The sequence below is a fragment of the Symphalangus syndactylus genome, chromosome 5, assembly GCF_028878055.3.
Source record: "Symphalangus syndactylus isolate Jambi chromosome 5, NHGRI_mSymSyn1-v2.1_pri, whole genome shotgun sequence".
NCBI lineage: Eukaryota > Metazoa > Chordata > Mammalia > Primates > Hylobatidae > Symphalangus > Symphalangus syndactylus.
In genome coordinates, this window is record NC_072427.2 from 38,051,750 (window position 1) to 38,074,785 (window position 23,036).

The following is a 23,036-nucleotide window of genomic DNA, read 5'->3' on the forward strand; positions in this document are numbered from 1 at the left end:
GGTTCTTGGGTTATTTATTTATTTTGAGATGGAGTTTTGCTCTTGTCGCCCAGGCTGGAGTGTAGTGGTGTAATCTCAGCTCACCGCAACCTCTGCCTCCCAGGTTCAAGCGATTCTCCTGCCTCAGCCTCCCAAGTAGCTGGGATTACAGGTGCCCACCACCATGCCTGGCTAGTTTTTGTATTTTTAATAGAGACAGGGTTTCATCATGTTGGCCAAGCTGGTCTTATACTCCTGACCTCAGGTGATCCGCCTGCCTAGGCCTCCCAAAGTACTGGGATTACAGGCATGAGCCACCGTGCCCGGCCTCTTGGGTAATTTAAAATGAGCTCTGCGCCTGGAGTCTGAAGATCTGATTTTCACTCCATTCGGCTTTGTCTCATCATGTGATTGCAGCCTTGGCCTTCAGTGTCCCTCTAATCTGGGAAATGATGGTGTTGGACTAAATCATATATTCTCAGCTCACGCAAGGGGGTGAAACTTGATTCTTGGGGAGGCAAAAAAAAATCTTATATATTACAATAGTTTACAGCCTGCCAAAGTGCAACCATACCAGGCAAAAAAAAATCTTATTCCTTAGTACTTATTTCTCTAATTGGATTTTCTTGGGTATTAAATGAACAGCATCGATGTTAAGTTTGTGGGAGATACGCAAAATGTATGCAAGATCAGTGCTGCAAAGCTATGGTGAATAGATGGTTGGGATGCGGGGACTTTCTTTTCATTGCTTGCTGCATGAGAAAGTTCCATCATGACAGCTGGTTTGTGTGTGCCTATTGGCTGCCATTAGCTGCCTTGTGGGTATTGCTTATGTTTGATCCTCGGTGCTTTTGTGTGTAACTTAAGCCTTGAGAAATAAATAAAAATACTTTATATTTTACTATTTCATTCTGCTAAGTGAGTCAACCCATCGGTAATTATGTCAACTGCTGAAAATTATTTAAAATTGTCAATATTACAAAGAATATCTAGCTAAGTACACAGAGAGAGAGAGAGAGAGAGAAAGAGAGAGACAGAGAGAGTCCATAGATAGATATGCAATACAGTTTCAGTACTAAAATGTCACGGGGGTAATTAGGAAAAAAAAGTCTAAAGACTCTTTGGGAAGGTCATAATAGGTTGAGAAACATTGCACTAGGTGATTCTGAGTCCTGAGTCCTTCCAGCTGTGAGATTCTGCAGGCCCACAACTAAGGATTGTCCTATAGGTTGGTATCCACCTAGCTCAGCAATGTCACTTATTGTCTTGTGAAGCTGGGAAAGTTCCTTAATCTTTCTCAGCCTTAATTTGCTCATCTGGAAAGGAGGAACGCATATATGCATGAATAAATACCAGCATCTTCCTTCCAGAGGAAGAGAAATAGACCAGTTTGACCAGTGTTTCATTTCTCCTGGGAGCAGAGCCTCAGAGAAGGATTTGAGCATTTGTGGGGAGATGATCCCAGGAAGCAGGAGTGAGGGAATGGGGAGAGTGAGGCAGGGAAGGAGGAAAAGCCAGTAAAGGGCATGATGCTGAGTTGGTTACTGTTGTGGGCAGGTCAGTCCTGCTGGGGAACCTCTGAGGAATCATATAGAATGCATCTCAGAATTGTTCCTTTGAAGGATGGGAGGCTGGAACATTTAAGCATGGATTTTCATCCACCATGGGTTGAGGGTTACCCCTGAGGATGTTGACTCCTCTGTACTTCCTGCTTGCTCTGCACTTAGGCTGAGTTTCTGCAGCTTTGGAGAAAGATTTGAAGCAGAAAAAGGAGATGCCTGAGATGGGGCACTAATAATATGCATGGAAATATACAACATGGCTGCAGCAGTGGCACAGGGCACCTAAGCCTCTGCCACAACAAGAACAGAGTGTGTGTTGAAGAGCAGCCCTGGCCACAGCACCGTCCATACATCTGTGCAACATCTATGCATCCACGCCTTCATCTGTGCAGCCATGCAGCCATGTCTCCATCCATAGACTGTATCCATCCATGCATCTGTTCATGCATGCATTCATCCACTCATCATGCTCCTTCCTATTCTGAAAAATGATTTGGGCGGGGGGATAGAGGGGAATGGAATGGCTAGTCTCACAGTCCCCTTACAACCTTGGGTTCTAAACTCTGCTAGGAACAAGCATTGAAAAGGCAGGTGGAGTATGTACTGTGAGCTTCCCACTGCAGCTGGAAAAGTGAAGTAAAGACGTGTTCTGGTGAGGCTGCCTGGCGAGGTTGTGCAGAAAGGCAAAGTCCTCGCTGCAAAATCTGGTACTCCTCATCAGAGCTTCAGACACTGAGTTATTGACTCTAGGTGTGACTGGTCCCTGAAGATGAAGCAGAAGGTGACTGAGGAGATGTAAAGCCCTGATTCAGAATACTCTAGTTCATCAGATACACCGGATGCCAATTTATTAATTTACAATGAGCTATAGCTGTCAAGAGAATCAGAACCCTTTGTGGGCTAATCAGCACAGAGCTTTATGAGAAGTCAAATGCTAAACATAAGGCTTCTGGGGACTCTGGAATCAGAGCCATGGGAGGAAACGAATGGTGTGCATGGCAGATATCACTGAGCTATGATAGTCTAATGCATTCACTCCCCTTTGGGGGCAGGCTTGAAGGGGATTTATAGTGAGCCTACCTTCTCCCCTGGACAGTGCTGGAGACACATGGCCAAATTTTTGCTCTCTGAGCCTTCTCACCCCAGCTGTCCACACTCCGACTGAGAGTTCTTACAACTCCCAGATTGGGTACAATGCAATTAATTTTCAATCAGAGTTCCTTAACTGAAATTATGTTCCAGTTCTGCTTCCCAAGAATAATATCCAAAGCACTGTGAGTGGAATCCTGGGTCTGCTCAACCCTTTGGTTACCTGACAAGGGTTGCTTCAGAGTAGCTCATGGCATCCATCATGTGGGGGTTTTTCTAGCTGGGCTCTCAGAACATCCTGGCTGGCCACCGCCTGCTCCCTGGCAACACACACACACACCCTACTCAGATCTATTCTCTGCTCTTCTCTGCCCTACTCCATGCCACAAAGTCTGACCTCTGTGGATGCACCTCCTGGCCTCCCTTGACAGCTCATTTCTGGTTGGGTATGGCCAGGGGGGACATTAACAGGAGACTGGGGACAGGAAGAGAGTGAGATCAAATCTTTTTCTCCCTCTCCGTCTCCCTGATGTCATCATGCCTGTCTTTGGCAGTATTTGCCACCCTCCATATCTACAGCTCCTCTTGGGTGGTTCCTTTCTTCCTGGTGCAGCTCATACTCGTCTCCAGTAACACTATTTACTCTCCTTGTCTCTTCAGATTTAAGGGTAATAACAGCTTCCCTCCCCGCCGTCCCTCAGATGCTAGTCTCTGAGTGCCCTAACATCCACTGTTGGTGCCCTATTCTCTGCTCATGTGTCTGTAAGTATCTTTTTCTTTCAAGTGTCTTCATTTGATCCATCTGGGGTGCATTCTGCTTCTTGCCATGACCTGACTGTCATAGAGGGTATCCTTAATCTCCAAGTCTTTGTAGGCACCCATAATAGCTCCCCTTATCTTCACAAGAAAGGCTTTATGTTTCTCATGTGACAACATGTGTTAGGGTAAGAACGAAAGCAATTGACATTGACAGCTTTAGAAACCTTGGGTGAGTACAGTATGAAGTGTTTCAAGAAATGTCTCAGCAGGGCAACAGCACATAAAAAAGGAGGCAATTATGACCATCAGTGACCTTCTCAATCACAAACCAGGAGGGGTGAGTCTGTCCTGCCTTTAATCCCATCATATTTTACTTTATGAGAAAATAGAAATATCAGGCTTAGAATTAAATTGCTTATCAGATTTTAACCTTCAATCATAGACATTAAAGTTATTAATTATTAAAATTTAAATCATGCATTAAGGTACTTTAAACATTTTACACAATTTAAATTTTACAAAAAGAACATTGGTTGAAATCAACAGAGGTGAATTTCTGTGGGCTTCTCCTTCCTTTTTTGTTTGGCAAAACAATTTTTATTATCCTTCTTACTAAAGGGTCTAAGATTCCATGGTCCCATTGAGAGTCACTCTGCCCGTCAATGTATCAAAGGCACAGCCTTTCTTCAATTTATTTGACCAACTAATGCTGTTGCATAGCTATTATGGAACCTACTAAAGGGGGGAAATTCATCCCACACCTTGGGGGTTCACATCCCCAAAGCCCCCTCTAGCACCCCAAAGATGTCATCTTTCTTTTCCCCCTCAGCACTCAGAATTTAAACCATGCAATTTGGCGTCTGACTACACCTATTTTGTTCTCTAATTTCTTCATGGGTGTCATTTCTTATATTTTCAATGAAATTATAAATTATTCTGGGATAGGCATACCATCAAATGTCATTGTGTGCCCTTCACCATCCAGGACAAGGGCAGTTTCATAGATATTACGTATCTATTCAGCAAACATTTATTGAATACCTACTGTGTGCCAGACACAATGCTAGGCACTGGTCATATAAAGATGATTCAGATAAAATCCAGATCTTCACAGAACTCAGAATCTGGAGAGGACAACAGTTTTTATTTATTTTGTTTTATTCTTAGTTCATGTCTTTTATTAACTCATACACAATTACTTGTCTTCTGGTTTGTTGAAGCAATAAGTCAGACAACATTTCCCACAATAATGTCTGTCAAAGTGACTGGCCTTAAAAATGTCACCACCACATTTGTCTGAAGGAGACTCCCTACAAAGACAGCTAATTTTGCCATTCTCATCCACCTTATGGTATTTCAGGACAGCCAGCTTAACCTTCTTTCTCTTTGGTCTCCATGGGAGTTGCATAAGCCTTTTTTTTTTTTTTTTTTTTTTGAGAGGAAGTCTTGCTCAGTCGCCCAGGCTGGAGTGCAGTGGCCCACGATGTCAGCTCACTGCAAGCTCCACCTCCCGGGTTCATGCCATTCTCCTGCCTCAGCCTCCCGAACAGCTGGGACTACAGGCACCCACCACCACGCCTGGCTAATTGGTTGTATTTTTAGTAGAGACGGGGTTTCACCGTGTTAGCCAGGATGGTCTCGATCTCCTGACCTCATGATCCACCTGCCTCGGCCTCCCAAAGTCCTGGGATTACAGGCTTGAGCCACCACGCCCGGCCAACAAGACTTCATTTTCTTAACACCATTGTGAAATCTCAACACAAGGTGGAGAGTGGACTCCTTGCAAATGTGGTAGACAGACAAAGCATGTTAATCTCTGATATGGTTTGGCTGTGACCCCACCCAAATCTCATCTTGAACTGTAGTCTGGATAATCCCCATGTGTCATAGTAGGGACCCAGTGGGAGGTAACTGAATCACGGGGGTGGTTAACTCCATGCCGTTCTCATGATAGTGAACTCTCACGAGATCTGATGGTTTTTTAAGGGGCTTTTCCCACCCTTTGCTCTGCATTTCCTGCTGTGCCATGTGAAGAAGGACGTATTTGCTTCCCCTTCTGCCATGATTGTAAGTTTCCTGAGGCCTCCCTAGTCCTGTGGAACTGTGAGTCAGTTAAACCTCTTTCATTTATAAATTACCCAGTCTCAGTTACGTCCTTACAGCAGCATGAGAATGGATAAATACAGTCTCCCAGTTGCTTGCCAGCAAAGATCAGCAAAGGCTGATCAGGAGAAATTCCTTCTTTCTCCTAATCTTGACCTTTGCATGTTTCATCATATCTGAGGGTTCAACCTTAAGAGTGATGGTCTTCTCTGTAAAACTTTTTATGAAAATCTGCATTTCAGTGATTGTTCCATGGCAGATGGCAACTCAAAAAGCAGGATAATGGTTTTGTTTTGAGATAGGGTCTCGCTCTGTCACCCAGGCTGGAGTGCAGTGGTGTGATCACTGATCACTAAGGCCCCTACCTCCCGGGCTCAAGTGATACTCCCACCTCAGCCTCCAGAGCAGCTGGGACCACAGGCATGCACCACCACACTTGGTTTATTTTTAAATGTTTTGTAAAGATGGGGATCTTGCTACATTGCCCAGGCTGGCCTCAAACTCCTAGGCTCAAGCAGTCCTCCCGCCTTGGCCTTGCAAAACGCTGGGATTACAAGGCCTAAGCTACCTCCCCCAGCTAACAATACTTTTAAATAGAAAACAACAGTGCATACTGAGAAGTGCTCAAATGATGTTATGATCATGAATACAAGGGAGAGCAAAGAAAGAATGAATTTGATTGAGATGTTAAAGAATGAATTTGATTGAGATGTTGACGAATGAGAAGGCTTTTCCAAGAAAGGCAGTGATTAAGGGCACTCCAGTGATGGGGAATTGTAGACAAAAAGGACTGTGTGTCTGCAGAATAGCAAGCAGTTGAGTATTTGGACATAGGGGCTTGGAGGGGTGGAGAGGGCATGACAATGGGAGAGGAGGTGCTGCAGAGGCTTTTTGTGGCCTCCTGGCACTGAAGTCCTAAGATGTGGGCCTGCATCCAAGTTTGCCTTTTCCCTATGTGCCCTTGGGCACATCAACCTTTGGAAGCTACCATGTCCTTATCTCTAAAACAGGGACAATAATGCCTATTTCTTACTGCTGTCACTAGGATTGAAAAAGATAATTAATGGAAAAGCACCACGTTAATATCTTGCCATCCCACTTGCTGGCTGGGGGATATTAGGCAAGATGCTAAATCATTCTGAGCCTCAGTTTCTTCATGGGACAATAATAATGATACCTACATAAAATTCTTTTAGCGTTTCATGGCAAGCTTTGCCCCACAGTATAATTGTAATGCATTCTTCTTTCTGATGAGAAGCATTATGGAAGAAATCGCATTTTTCTTTCTCCCTCCCTGGCTGCCAGGACTTTCAGAAGCAGGCTTGATGCCCAGTCCCAGAAAGCATGGTGCCTCTTCTGTAAGTATGTCTGCAACCTCCTCTTCCTGAACTGCATTTTTTTTTTTTTTTTTTTTTTTTTGAAACGGAGTCTCACTCTGTCTCCCAGGCTGGAATTGGAGTGCAGTGGTGTGATCTTGGCTCACTGCAAGCTCCGCCTCCCAGGTTCACGCCATTCTCCCACCTCAGCCTCCCAAGTAGCTGGGACCACAGGCACCTGCCACCACGCCTGGCTAATTTTGTTTTTGTATTTTTAGTAGAGACAGGGTTTCACCATGTTAGCCAGTATGGTCTCGATCTCCTGACCTCGTGATCCGCTCACCTCGGCCTCCCAAAGTGCTGGGATTACAGGCGTGAGCCACTGTGCCCGGCCACATTCTCTATTTTATTACTCTTTCTTTAAGTTTATCCTTCATTGCAAAGTTTTGATTCTTGATTCTCTTCTTCAAGCAACCTGCTTCTTTTCCATGCAAATGTATAATCTTAGGAGATAGAAGTCCTAATTCTTGCAAAGTGTTCTTGTAAATTAAAGCAGTGTATTAGTCCATTCCTGTGCTGCTATAAAGGGATACCTGAAATTGGGTAATTTATAAAGAAAAGAGGTTTAATTGACTCATGGTTCCACAGGCTGTACAGAAAGCATGGCTGGGGAGGCCTCAGGAAACTTACAATGATGAGGGAAGGTGAAGGAGAAGCAGGCACGTCTTACATGGCTGGAGAAGGAGGAAGAAAAAGACGGCAGAGGTGCTACACACCTTTAAACAACCAGATCTTGGCCGGGCATGGTGGCTCATGCCTCTAATTGCAGCACTTTGGGAGACCAAGGTGGGCAGACCACTTGAGGCCAAGAGTTCGAAACCAACCTGGCCAACATGGCAAGACCACTTCTCTTCTGAAAACACAAAAATCAGCTGGGTGTGGTGGTGCACATCTGTAATCTAGCTACTTGGGAGGCTGAGGCATAAGAACCACTTGAACCTGGGAGGTGGGTGTTGCAGTGAGCCAAGATCATGCCACTGCACTCCAGCCTGGGCAACAGAGTGAGACCCTGTGTCAAATAAACAAACAAACAAACAAAAAAACAGATCTTCTCACTCACTCACTATCACAAGAACAGCACCAAACGGGAAACCCACCCCCATGATCCAATCACACCTCCTACCAGGCCCCACCTCCAACATTGGGGATTATAATTTGGCATGAGATTTAGGTGGGGACACAGACTCAAACCATATCAAGCACCTTTATTTAATCAAGCTCTTCTTGCTAGAAATGATTTCCAATCCTCACATTTAGACAGGAGAGAGAGAGAGAGGGAACTGGGGAAATAAAAACACATACCCATACAGGTATCAAGACTCAAAATTAGTGCAGCATTAAATACCACTTGGGCCTTTTAACTTATTCACTATTTAATTTTTAATCATAATATGTATATCCTCGTTAAAAAAAAATTGAATATTGATAAAACTAAAGTTTTTTTGGAGCCCCTAACCTCAGTTTCCTCCCCACCTCCCCAAAGGAGACCATTATTATTAGTTAGGTGTGGAAACTTCTCTGTCCTTTCTTATGCATTTACATTTTTTTCCATAGAAAATGAACTCATCTTTATATTTTGACAGTTAATCTTCTGGGCTGTGCCTTTCATTCATGATTACTTTTTAAGACAGGCCACATGCATGTAAGTGTATGTAAATAAAATAACTTATGAAATCTAAAAGGAGAAAGGTTTCACATGAAATATATCTTTATGGAAGCTCCATAGCCTTCTAGAAAACAGAGAGCACATGTCAGCCCTGGTATCTCCCAGCTACTTTCTCTTTTCTGAATACTGAGCCTTCAGGGGCTGCCAGGGCAGTTGACACACACTCTGTGCTAGAAGGGTGAATGTGTAAGAAAGAAAGCCTGTTGCATTTGAGGTCACCCCCAAGTCCCATTCTACAGATGGGTAGACCAAAGCCTAGAGGGGAGGCAATGAACTTTCAAGGTCACACAGCTGAGTAGAGGCCGAGCTGGGGTAGAAACCTGGCACCTTCCTGATTCCCAGCCCTGTGCCCATTCTACACTCACATGCCCAGTTCCTGCTTTCATTTTGGGAGCTTGTCCACGGACCAACCTCTGTGCAGTCATCGAGGGGTGTTCATTTAACATTTAGTCCCATTTGGTACACACAAGGCACACATTGCAGATGATGTGGGAAAACTGTGAAATTGAAGGACACTGTATAGACGTGTTCATTCTCTCCTTTATCAGGTTTACAGTTTGCCTTTTCTATGCCAGGAGCTGAGGTATGTAACACGGGGATACAGAGCTGCATCAGATCAGGTCCTACTCTCTAGGAGTTTACAACTAATTGAGGACACAAGTCAAGTACAGCAACAGCCACAATGCCAAGTTTAAAGTGCCAAGTCCCATTGGAGAGGTGGAGCGTGCAGAAAGAGACAGCATTGCATCTAAGAGTAGGGGATCAGAGAAGGCTTCCTGGAGGAGGTGGCATCTGAGCAGCCCTTGAAGGATGATTAGGTTAGATGAGAGGTAATAAGATAAGGGAATTCCAGGCACAGCAAGGGGCTGAGCAAGAAAAGCAAGGAGGGTTTCAGAGAAAAGGTGGAGCTCAGGTTGGTAGGTAAGGTGAGAATGCTTGTAAAGGTGCTGGAGCCAGGCTTAGCCCCCTTGCATTGCAATCATGAGGCGTGTGTCTTCTTGCCTTCACTAGATTATATGCCCCAGAGGAAAGACAGCTGGCTTTATAGCTGTAAATCTTCTTGACGCCTGGAAACATCATGCATATATTATATTATCATGGATTATTTATAATTCCATGAAAATTATAATATATATGAGAATGTACACATTAGATGTATATCTATATACAATATATTATCTATGCATATAGAATATAAGGGAGAGAGATGGGAGGAGGAAAAGAGGGGAGTAGGTAAACAAGCAGGCAAAGAAATTACCTCCTTCTGTCACCCACTCTTTATCCTTCCCTGGGGATATTGTGTTTTCTCATTCTAGGAGTCTAAATAAATTGTCAATTCAATTTTGTCCTGTAATATGGATATGTCACAACTGATTTGACTGCATGTTCTAGTGTGATAATCACCATGTATTACTTCTTAGAAGTTACAAACAGCTTTGCTGTTCCCACCCCTGAGAGGAATATGTGACTGTCACAAATCCCCTCAGGAACAAGGAGCAGACACTTACAAAATCCACTACTTTAAGAGAAAAAAAATCACCCCCTCTAGGGATAAAGGAAATGCCAATTAAAACAACATGAAATATTAGCAAAACTTTTAAATGAAATGAATGAGAATATGCCCGAACGATTGAGTTATTCCAATTCACATTAATCAAGTATGTATTAAGGATTTTTTGTTGTTGAGACAAAGTCTCACTCTGTCACCCAGGCTTGAATGCAGTGGTGTGATGGCAACTCACTGCAGCCTCAACCTCCTGGTCTCAACCAGTCCTCCTACCTCAGCCTCTTGAGTAGCTGGGACCACAGGCATACACCACCAAACCTGGCTAGCTTTTGTATTTTTTGTGGAGATGAGGTGTCATCATGTTGCCAGGCCTGTCTCGAATTCCTGGGCTCAAGCAATCCTCCCTCCTTGGCCTCCCAATGTGTTAGGATTACAGGTGTGAGCCACCACACCTGGCCCAAGAATCTTAAAATGTTCATACCCCTAGACAGTAGTTAACATTTCTATGGATTTATTCATAGAATGAATGTAGACAAAGTATTAAATATGAGTGTTCATTTCAGGATTACTTGTCATAGAGACAAATAAGAAATAATAGAAATGGCAAAATGAAGGTCATAATTAAGCAATTTATAATGTACCCAGCCAGTGGAGTCTTAGGCAGGCCTTACAATGGATGTTTATAGAAGAGTTTTTAATGGCATAAAAATATGTACGTGTGTGTACGTGCTCTGTTTATCCCTGAATATTTTAATATGTTTTTTCTAAAAATAGAGACTTTTTGAACCTGAACATAATCAAAATCAGGAAATTAATGATGATATGACACCATATCACCATTACTTAATCCGTAGACATAAACTCATCATTGTCCTAATAATATGCTTTATAGTGAAAGGAAAAAAAATTTCTTCTAATCCAGGATACAATAGCTGTAGTGAACCACCTCAAAAGGAGGAGCAACACTAAGATGTCTCATGTCCAGAGGTGATGGAAGAAAGTTGGAACAAAAGATACTCCAGGGAAATTGACAAGGGAATTAATTGGGGACCTGTAGCAGGAGCAGCCAGGCCTATCAACCTTGGATTTCTCCACCTACCCTGCATGTAGGAGTTTAGGGGACAAGGACTTGGATTAATGAGAAGGGGTCATGTATTGAGTGGCTGTCAAAATCTGGGAGGAATGAGAAACATACAAGCCTAAAAGACCAGCTGCTGAGCTTCCCACCTAGCAGCAGGTCCTGCCTATCAACATTGTATGGAGCACAAGCTCAGCAGCTGTTTTGCTCTTCTCTATACACAGGCAGCTCAACCAAAGGCAGCTGTCAGCCTAACAAGACATTGCAACTTCAAAAATGCACACAGTCAAGGATTACCAAATGCATGAGGAGTGCAATACTATAAAAAAGAGATCACAGATCCAACAGACAAATGCACACCTGAAGAAAGAGAGTTAACAGGGAAAATCAGAACTAGACTTAAAAATAAATGTGATTATAAATCCTCAGAGAGATAAGAAAGTATTTTATTCATGATACAGGAATAGCTGGTTGTAAACAAGAAACAGAAATTTTTTGTTTGTTTGTTTTGTTTTTTTGAGACGGAGTCTTGCTCTGTCGCCCAGGCTGGAGTGCAGTGGCATGATCTCGGCTCATTGCAAGCTCCGCCTCCCAGGTTCACGCCATTCTCTTGCCTCAGCCTCTCGAGTAGCTGGGACTACAGGCGCCCGCCACCATGCCCGGCTAATTTTTTGCATTTTTAGTAGAGATGGGGTTTCACCATGTTAGCCAGGATGGTCTTGATCTCCTGAACTTGTGATCCACCCGCCTCAGCCTCCCAAAGTGCTGGGATTACAGGCGTGAGCCACCGCGCCTGGCCAAGAAACAGAAATTTTGTAATAAAAGATATAATTATTGAAATAAAAAATGCATGGGCTAGTAGCAGAATGAACACAGTTAAAGGGTGAATCAGGGAACTGGAAGATGAGGTATGGAAATTCTCTCAGAATGCAACATGAAGTAAGAGAGATGGATTTTAAAAAGAAATAAAAGGTAAAGATATAGGGAATAGATTCAATATTCATCTAATAAGAGTTCTAGAATTACAGGCCAGAGATAACAGGGAGAAAGTATCATTTAAAGAAATAATAACTAGAGATTTTCCAGTATTTTTTAACAAGTAGGTTCTCAGATTGAAAGGTTTCACTAGGTACCAATAAAATAATTTTTTAACCCACATCTGGACTCATCATAGTGAAACTGTACAACATCAATGATAAAGAAAAAATTCTAAATGCTCAGAGAAAAAAAAATTAGATGTACCCACTAGAAAAGAATGATATCAGACGTTTTTAGCAACATAAATTCAATACCTTCAAAATGCTAAAGTAAGGGATATTTCAGTTTATTATTTTATAGCAAAATTATATTTAAATGTGAGGATGAAATAGAGGTATTTTCAAACACAAAAATACTCAGAAAATTTACTCACTCCTTCCCTTCCAGATCCTTTTTGGGAAAAAAGAAAAGCAATTAGATGTTGTACTCTAGTTAAAAAACCCAAGAGGAAACAGTGGCATGCAAAAACCAAAGGTGAATTTCTTTTATTGAGGCAAGGTCTCTCTCTGTTGCCCAGACTGGAGTATAGTGGCACAAACATGGCTCACTGCAACCTTGAACTCCTGGGCTCAAGCAATCCTGGGTGTAGCTGGGAGCCTTTCAAGTAATTGGGACCACAGGTGTGCACCACCATGCCCAGCTATTTTTTATTTTTTGTTGAGACAGGGTCTCACCATGTTGTCCAGGCTGGTCTTGAACTCCCTAACTCAAGCAATCATCCGGACTCAGCCTCCCAAAGTGCTGGGATTATAGGCATGAGCCACCACACCCAGATGTGAATTTCTTAAAATGATTGAATAAATCTTATTTTTATCTAAATAACTTCCTGAAAAGTTATAACAACCTGGAACTAAAATTTGAGGTTAGCATACTGAGTGTGCATAGGAACATTCCACAAAAAGTGGAGGTAATGAAATAAAGCTTCCTGTTAATATTTTTGCCTTGTTTGGGTGATGGTAAAAAATAATTATGGGAGGCCATTGTTTTGAACAAAGCTCCTGCCCTAGGCCTCAACAGACCAGGCTAAAAAAAACCAAAATGGAGTCACCCATGCTAAAGTTCCATCTCACCAAACAGAAAGTAAGTTGTTATCTGACCTTCTGAGAAATCAGGATGAAACCAACCCAACAGTCCCATAGATTTTTTTTGATAAACATAGAAATGGACACTTCTGGTATTAAAGCTCGAAACTTACATTTGTTTTATCTGAGTTCCTTCCTCAGGAAAGAAACCCCTGGCTTCTCAAGAAGTATCAAATAAATGAAACTCAAGAGATCATAGTATTCAGACAATGAGATGATAGGTCCCTCATTCATCATGATTGTGTCCTTACCCCAAGTTCCTGTTTTCCCATTTGTAGTTACATTTCTTCCCTGTTATATAAACCCCTAATTTTAGTCAATCAGGGAGATGGATTGGAGACTGATCTCCTTTCTCCTCAGCTGAAGCACTCAATTAAATCCTTCTTTCTTGGCAACACTGTTGCCTCAGTGATTGGCTTTCTGTGCTGTGAGCAGCAGGACCTAGACCAAACCCCTGGTGTTTTGGTAACAAGAGGAGAGAGATAACAGACAATTCCCCAAATAGGCCAGTTACAGTCAGCATGATAATGAAGTTCCCTCCGCTTTAATCCCTACCAAAAAAGTAACCTGATGTTAACCAATCAGTTATCTTTCCATTATTCTTTCTCTTTGTCCCTGCCTTACAAAAAAAGTAACTTTGAAATTACCAGTCCACTTTTCATTCTTTGTTTCTGCTTTCTTCAGATCTTCTCTGCCTATAAAAACCAACCTCTTCTGCTCAGCTCATCGGGATACTTATTCTATTTTGTGGAATAAAGTGTTGCCTGATTCTAGAAATGTGAATAAAGCCAATTAAGATGTTTAAACTAAATTTGTTGTAATTTTGTCTTTTGACAGTGAAGACATAGATACCAATTAGTTCTTTAAAATATACTTGCATATGTGCATTAAAAATGAATGTTAATAAGCACATGAAAAGAATTCAACATTAGTCATTAGGGAATGCAAATAAAAACCACAATGAGGCACCTCACTACACCCACCAGGCTTGCTATAATAAAAAAGATAGACAATAAAAAGTATTGGCAAGGATGTGGAAAAAATTGGAACCCTCATACATTGCCGATGGAATTGTAAAATAGTACAGCCACTTTGGAAAACTATTTGGCAGTTCCTCAAAATGTTAAACATAGAGTTACTATATAATCCAGCAATTCTACTCCTGGTACATACCCAAGAAAAGTGAAAACATATGTTCACACAAAAATCTGTATACAAATGTTCATAGCAGCACTATTCATAATAGCTAAAAATTGGAAACAACTAAAATGTCCATCGACTGATAGATGGATATACAAAATGTGGTATACTCATACAATGGAATATTATTCAACAATAAAAAGGAATGAGGTACTGATACATGCTATAACAAGTAAACCTTGGGAATATTATAAGCAAAAGAAGTCAAACACAACAGGCCATATATTGTATGACCCTATTTATTTACTTATTTCAGAGACAGTGTCTCACTATGTTGCCAAGGCTGGAGTGCAGTGGCTATTCACAGGCATGATCATCACACTCTACAGCCTGGAAATTCTGGGGCTCCAAGGATCTGCCTGCCTCAGCTGGGACTACCAGTACACACTACCATGCCCAGCTCTGTATGATTCTATTTATATGAAATGTCCAGAAGGGCCAAATCCATAGAGACAGAAAATACGTTAATGACTGCTAGGTCCTGGAGGGAAGGGAAAATGAGGACTGACTGCTAATGGCTGCAGGGGTGATGAAAATGTCCTGAAATTAGATAGTGGTAATGATTGGACAACTCTGTAAATATATGAAAAATGCCCAATATGTACTTAATTTTTAAATGTTATTTTTTTTTTGAGACAGGATTTCACTCTGTTATCCAGGTTGGAGTGCAGTGGCTCAATTGAGGCTCATTGCAACCTCTGCCTTACAGGCTCAAGCAATTCTCCCACCTCAGCCTCCCAAGTAGCTGGGACTACAGGTGCACACCACCACACCTAGCTAATTTTTTTGTATTTTTGGTAGAGACGAGGTTTCTCCATGTTGCTGGGTCTCAAACTCCTGGGCTCAAGTGATTTGCCCGTCTCGGCCTCTTAAAGTGCTGGGATTACAGGCGTAAGCCATTGTGCCTGGCCATCATTAGATACTTTAAAAGGGTGAATTTTATGGTATGTAAATTGTATCTTAATAAATCTTTTTTTTTTTTTTTTTTGAGATGGAGTCTCACTCGGTTGCCCAGGCTGGAGTACAGTGGCGCCATCTCAACTCACTGCAACCTCCACCTCCCAGGTTCAAGTGATTCTCCTGCCTCAGCCTCCTGAGTAGCTGAGATTACAGGCACGCGCCACCACGCCTGGCTAATTTTTGTATTTTTAGTAGAGACGGGGTTTCACCATGTTGGTCAGGCTGGTCTCGAACTCCTGACCTTGTGATCTGCCTGCCTCGGCCTCCCAAAGTGCTGGGATTACAGGTGTGAGCCACCGCACCCAGCCCAACCTGTTGTTTTTTTAAAAAAAGAATGTTACAATAGAATATTATTCAGCAAAAAAAATGAAGAACTGACACATGCTACAACATGAAGAAACCTTGAAGACATTATGCTAAGTGAAATAAGCCAGTCACGAAAGGCTAAATATTGTATGATTCCATCTATATGTGGTAGTCAAATTCATAGAGACAAAAAGTAAAACGGCAGTTAGGAGGGCAGTGGGGGGAGAATGGGGAATTAGCGTTCAATGGGTACAGAGTTTCAGTTGGGGAAGATGAAAATGTTCTGGAAATGGATGGTAGTAATGGTTGTGCAACAATGCATATGTATTTAATGCCACTGAACTTTACACTTCAAAATGGTTAAGATCATCAGTCATTGGCACCATCCTGCAATCTAAGGCTCAGGTTCAGTGCTCTTCGAGGACACTGGGCCCCACTGGGCAGGAATCCTGGCCTTGCAGGGTCCTAGACAGGCATAGAGGAGAGACATGTCCAGACACCCCATGGTCCACATTCTGGGGACCCGGGTCCATGAAGTGCAGGCTGCAGCACTGGTGAGAGCCGGAACTTTCAACCGCCCAGAGAGGTGGTAGCCCAGGCTCACATTGCAGTGCCTGGCTCCTCTTAGCAACTAAGGCAGTGCCTTGGCCTGGGACAGGCAGCACCTTGGCCTTGGCCTGGGGCAGGCAGCATTGGGGATTTGTGGCCAGGTGGGCGGTGCAGCTTCTCATTGCTGGGGCTTTACTGGGAGCTTGGGAGGGTGAGGCTACCCAGCAGCCATAATGGTGAACATGAATGTCCTGGCTGATGCTCTCAAGAGCATCAACAATGCTGAGAAGAGGGGCAAATGCCAGGTTCTTATTAGGCCATTCTCCAAAGTCATCATCCAGTTTCTAACTGTGATGAAGAAGCATGGCTACATTAGTGATTTGAAACCATTGATGATCACAGAGCTGAGAAAATGGTGAACCTCACAGGCAGGTTAAACAAGTGTGGAGTGATCAGCCCCAGATTTGATGTGTGTTGGTCAGTTTCACATTGCTATAAAGAAATACTTGAGGCTGGGTAATGTATAAAAAAAAGAGATTTATTTTGGCTCACAGTTCTGCAAGCTGTACAAGAAACATAGCACCAGCATCTGCTTCTGGTGAAGGCCTCGGGAAGCTTCCACTCGTGGCACAAGGTGAAGCGGGAGCAGGCACATCACGTGGCAAGAATGGAAGCAAGGGATGGAGGGAGGGGGCCACACTCCTTTAAACAACCTGATCTCGATGAACTCTCAGAGCCAGAACTTACTCATCATGGCAAGGAGGGCACCAAGCCAATCTTAAGTCATCTGCCCCCATGACTCAAACACCTCCCACTGGGCCCCACCTTCAACATTGAGGATCGATCACATTTCAACATGAGATTTGGAGGGGGACACACATCCAAACCATATCAATGTCCAACTCAAAGATCTAGAAAAATGGCAGAATAACCTGCTTTCATCCCACCAGTTTCAATTCATTGTACTAACAACCTCAGCTGGCATCATGGACCATAAAAAAAAGCAAGGCAAGAACACATAGGAGGGAAAATCCTGGGATTCTTTTTCTAGGGGTGTAATATATACCTACAAATAAAATGTCTCAATGGACCCTGGTGCTTTCAAAACATGAATAAAATGGTTAAAACCTGGCAAATATCAGCAAAAATAATTTTCATACTGATAAAAGGAATACTTTTCCAAAAAATTATAACATGAATTTACATATCTAACAACATAGCTCTGAAATATACAACAAGAGTTTATAGATTACTAAGAGTAATTTATAATTTGTATACATCTGGAATCACATAGCTGTGTGTGTCTGTGTGTGTGTTTGTGTGTTTATTTTATTTTATTATTTTTTTTTGAGATGGAGCCTCACTCTGTCACCCAGGCTGGAGTAAAGCAGTGCAATCTTGGCTCACTGCAACCTCCGCCTCCCAGGTTCAAGCGATTATCCTGCCTCAGCCTCCTGAGTAGCTGGGATTACAGGCAAGCACCACCATGCCCGAATAATTTTTATATTTTTAGTAGAGATGGGGTTTCACCATGTTGGCCAGGCTGGTCTTGAACTCCTGACCTGAGGTGATCCACCCACCTCGGCCTCCCAAAGTGCTGGGATTACAAGTGTGAGCCACCGTGCCCAGCCTTTTTTTTTTTTAGACAGGCTCTTGCTCTGTCACCCAGGCTGGAGTACAGCGGCATGATCATAGCTCACTATAACCTTGAACTCCTGGGCTCAAGGGGTCCTCCTGCCTTAGCCTCCCAAGTAGATGGGACTATAAGCACAGACTACTGTACCTAATTTTTTTAGTTTTTGTAAAGATGGGGTCTCACTTTGTTACCCAGTCTAGTCTCAAACTCCTGGGTTCAAGTGATCCTCTCATCTCTGCCTCCCAAAATGCTGAGATTACAGGCATGAGCCACTGTGCCCAGGCTAGACCTATATTTATATTGAGAGACTCACACACATTCATCAGACACTGACAAATCAAGAAGACAAAAAAGCATAAAAGTATAGAGTATCTGAAGAGCAAAACAGTATTAGTTTAAGTCACACTAGCAACTGTAGCAAATAAACCTTAACTAAGAGTAGCTGAACACTTAGACAACCGAGGTTAATTTCTTTTTCACATAAAGTTCAATGTTTGGTTGTGGGGCACAGAGGAAGGGTCTCTGCCAGGAATTCAAGCTGATAGAAACTCTGCCACCTTCAACATGTAGTTGCTAAGGTCACTCTGTGTGTTGAGATCTTGGCATTCATAGTGACAGACAGAAAGGAGAATCACACGTGAGCTGGGCCTGGAAGTGGCACACATAATTTCTGCTCATGCTCCATTGGCCAAAACTCAGTACAAGACCACATCTAATTGCAAAAAGGCCAGGAAATGTAGCCTAGTTGTGTGCCCAGGAGGAAGGGGAACAAGTTTGTTCATCAATTAGCTAGTCTTTAACACAGCAATGAACAGACGACCTGTGAATGTAATGGATATAAGTAGAACTTTGAATAGAAAATGTACATTCTTCACAAATACAAATGGAACATTTATAAAAATTGACTAAGTATTGACTAAGTATTTAACTGCACAGTAAGTTCCGAAAAAATTTTTTAAGTGATATAGCTGGGCACAGTCCCAGCTACTTAGGAGGAGGAGGTGGGATGATTGCTTGAGCCCAGGAGTTTGAGTCCAGCCTTAGCAACATAGCAAGACCCCATCTCAAAAAATAAGTAAGTAAAGTGAAATAGTATAAAACATTTAATGATAAAATTTTATGTCAACAACAACAGGAAGATGGCTAGAAACTTGTATACACCGAGAAGTTTTAAAACACAGGTCTAAATAATTAATGGGTTGACAAAAAACTACAATAAAATTAGAATTAACTGAAGTACTACTTTCAGATGACGTTAAAGTAGTCTTCAGGGAAATATATAAACTTACTTGCACTTATTATAAAGCAAGAAAGACTAATGATGAATTAACTTAGCTTTTGCATTGGTTCCCTAGGGCTGCCTAACAAATTACCACACACTGTGTGACTTAACACAATAGACATGTATTGTCTAATAGTTTTGGAGGCTAGAACTGAAATCAAAGTGCTGGTGACACCATGTTCTCACGAAGGAGGCGGCTTCCTAACCTCTTACTGTCTTTTGATGATTGCCAGCAATCCTTGGCTTATAGACACATCACTCCAATCTCTGCTTCAGTCATCACATGGCATTCTCCCTGTGTGTCTGTCTCAGGGTCCAAATTTCTCTTTTCTTACAAGAACACCAGTCATATTGGATTTAGGGCCCACCTTAATCCAGTATGTTGTGTTTGGCCATTGAGGTATTGGAGTTTTCTGTTACAGCACTGAGCCTACTAACAAGGTGCATCATTAGATGTATTCTCACTAATGTCAAGAGCAAGATTAGAATACCCACTATTCCCCTTCTTCATCATACCCAACTTCATGTAATAAGATTACCTCCAAAATAGAGATATAAATATTAGAAGGGAAGAAGACAAAGCAAAGCATTAATTATATACAGATGAGATTTGGTTGCCTTATCTAGAAGACCTAAAAGAACAAATGAACAAGCTGTTAGAATAGTACCAATGTACCAAAATTAATTGCCTTTCTACATACAAGTATAAGCTATAAGAAAATGTAATTGGAAAAAAAACAATAGTAACAAAGACTATAAAGTCTTTAGGAGAAATTTTAATAAAAGATAAGATCTTTATGAAGGTGATTTTAAACTTGACTAAAACACATTTTAAAAGACTCAATAAATCAACATGTCAAATTCTTGGATAGAAAGATGCTATATTCTAGATACATTTCTAAAAATCTAGGTATGAATTTGATGCAATAACAATCAAATTACTCAAAAGACTTTTCACAGACCTTCGTAAATGAATTCATATGGAAGAATAAATGTACAGCAAGAACCAAGGCAATGGAACAGAAAGAGTGGGTAACTTGCCCATCAGCTGTTAAGATACATTATAAATCAATAGTCAAAACAGTGTAGTATTTCCGTAAAAATAGAAAAGAAGATAAATGGATAAATGGAAAAGAGTAAAGGGTCAGGAAATAGATCTGTGTTTATATGGGGATTTGGTATACAATAGAGTTGGTATTCGAAATCAGTGGAAAAAAGACTATTCAATAATTGGCATTAAAGCAATTAATGACCCATATGCAAAGCAACAAAATTAGATTCCTATCACATACATACACCAAAATAAATCCAGATAGAGTCAATGTTTTAATGTTTAAAAAAAAGATAAGTAAATAGATACTTAAAATTATTAGTGAAAAATGTAGATCAAATCTTTTTGAACAAAAAACAAAAATCTATAAAGGAAAATACATAAATTTTGCTATATTAAGTATTTAAAATTCTGCATGTCAAAAGACATTGCAAACAAGATTAAAAAACAATCAGCAGACTGAGGAAAATGTTTGTGATAGATATAGAAAAAAAGATAGTGGCCTAAATGTATAAAGCAACTCTATAAACTAATGTTTTAAATAGCCAGTAAACAATATGCTTAATCATACTAATAATCAGGAAAATCATACAAAAATAAATTATTTTCACTCAGTAGATTCTAAAAAATGTAAGTTTTTTTTAAAAAGTGAAGTTTTATAATCAAGCAAAGCAGTGTCATAAGCTAACACAGTAGCTTTAGAGGGCAGTTTGGCAGTGTGGATTAAAAGTAAACAAATGCATATTCAGCAATTCTACTTCTGTGCATCTACCACCAGAGAAACATTAGCCCCTGTGCAGAGTAACATGCAAAGGTTATTCATTGTAGAATTTATCACAGTAGCAAAAAATTGGAACCAATGTATATGCTCATCAAGAACAAAATGGGCAGATATAAAGTGGCTTATACATAAGATCGAATCATATAGGTGTCAAATGAGCAAAAAAGAAAAAAGCAAATTGCAGAGAAAACACTATACCATTGTGTAAAACACATATACAATATTATATATATATATATTTATTATTACACTGTACATTTCCTGTGGGTCTACGTAAATGAAATGGGTATAAATGAAAAGTGAGTGTAAATAAGTGGGGAAAAAAATGGTCTGGAAAATTATACATCAAAGAATCCAGGGCTGTGGGTGGTGATCGGACAGATCTTTAGTTTTAATATTCTAAGTTAAATATTAATTATTAAATAATCAAATGAAATTATTAAAAATTACAACATAATTAAAAATACAATTTACGCTGTACAAGAAAAAAATTATAGAAAAAAGACTGAAAGGAAATGTACAACAATATATAACAATGGTTGCCTCTGGGTGATGTGTTTATGGGTGATTTTCCTTTCTGCTTTTTTTTCCTTTCATTTTCTGTACTTTACACATTTTCTGAAATGGCCATGTGTTACTTTATAATTAGCCATGAAAAATGAAAAAGAAAAATAAAGCGCGTTTAAAAAACCCACTGTCAAATTCAGCCTTTAAACAGCAGTGTGCTTACTTCCCTTCCCCCAAAGAGGCCCTGACATTTAGAAACAATATAAAACACTCTGAAGCACCATTTAATCCTATTACTCTTCTGGACCTCTTACAAACCGGGGGATGATCCCTTTGACTCTTTAAAATAAATCTCCCAAGGTCACGGGGTTCGTCAGTAACAGAGGGGGATGAAACTCTCAGGCCAGGGCTCCTCCCCTGCGCCATCTGGCACCTCAGAATTTCAGCAAAGATTTATTGCTTGAGCTAGCCAAAAAGCCAAATGCTCAAATTCATCTTCTTTCTAAGAGAATATTACTCCACTTAGGATCACTCTACTAACTTGCCACTGCCTCCTTTCTGGGCCTCAGTTTCCTCGTCTGTAAAATAAAGGGACTGTGTTGTCTCGGCAGGTCTGGAAATTCCAGGTTCCTGAAACATCCTGTGTGCCTGCCTGTTCACTTCCCAGCTACTTCAAGGGATCCGCTTCTTCATGCTTGCTCTATGGTGATCACTGGGAGACCGTTTCCAACCCTGGTTCTGCAGCGAATTTATGTCTGGGTGTCCCTGGGCAATGCAGTGCCTGTCTGGAGACCTCAGTTTTCCCATCTCTACAAGGAGGGTTTGGGCCCAGACCAGAGTTTTTCCACAATCTAGGAAGGTGAAGTGGGGTGACTTAACTCCCTATAGGTCTGTTTTGCAAACTGAGGTTCTTGGTAAGGTTTACTTTGAAACGAGAATCTTTAGCTACAAACCTGCTTGAAAACCACTGGGCAAGGAGACTTCACAAGCTCTTTTCCAGGACTGACATTCTGTTTCTCCATGAGCAGCAGAACACTAGGTACCAGGGTAAAATAATGAAGATAACTCCCTTGGCTTGGGGCTTCCGTCCTACTCCCTCTTGGGGGCTGAGCTGTTCGGTATTAAAATCTGAAATGCTGGGACCAGCTCAGCCCCCACTTCTCCCTCCCGCTCCCCGTCACCTAGGCAACCGGGTGGGGCCTGGACGCGCGGTTCCTCCCTTCCCTTTCTCCCCACTCCAACTCCAGGCTGCATTCCCACCCTCTGCCTCCGCCTCTGCCCACAGCTTCTCTGCGTCTGGAGTCGCGAGTTCCACCAGTAGGGCTGCGTTTTGTGAACATGGAAACCAGATTTCAAGCGGGGGGGGGCGGGGGGTCGGGGGGCTCCAACGCCCGAAAATGATCCTGGTTTGCATGCTAGATTTGCCTGGCTTCTTGGCGGACGTGTTGCAGCCAAAGGGTCTGACCTTGCCAGGGCAACGTATGCAGAGCTTTGGAGGCCTGAGACCGGCTTGCTGGTGCTCAGG

The 23,036-nt window shown here is 41.7% G+C and overlaps 1 protein-coding gene and 1 pseudogene across 1 annotated transcript in view; one reads left to right on the forward strand and one right to left on the reverse strand.

The window, feature by feature from the left end:
* Window positions 1-22,546, reverse strand: part of PIAS1 (protein inhibitor of activated STAT 1) — a 224,867-nt gene extending 202,321 nt beyond the window's left edge. Inside the window, exon 1 of the mRNA XM_055277989.2 lies at window positions 22,465-22,546. Coding sequence (XP_055133964.1) covers window positions 22,465-22,533 — 69 coding nt within the window. The 5' untranslated portion in view covers window positions 22,534-22,546. The remainder of the gene's footprint in view (window positions 1-22,464) is intronic.
* Window positions 16,430-17,305, forward strand: LOC129482346 (small ribosomal subunit protein uS8-like; annotated as a pseudogene).
* Window positions 22,547-23,036: the final 490 nt, after the last annotated feature.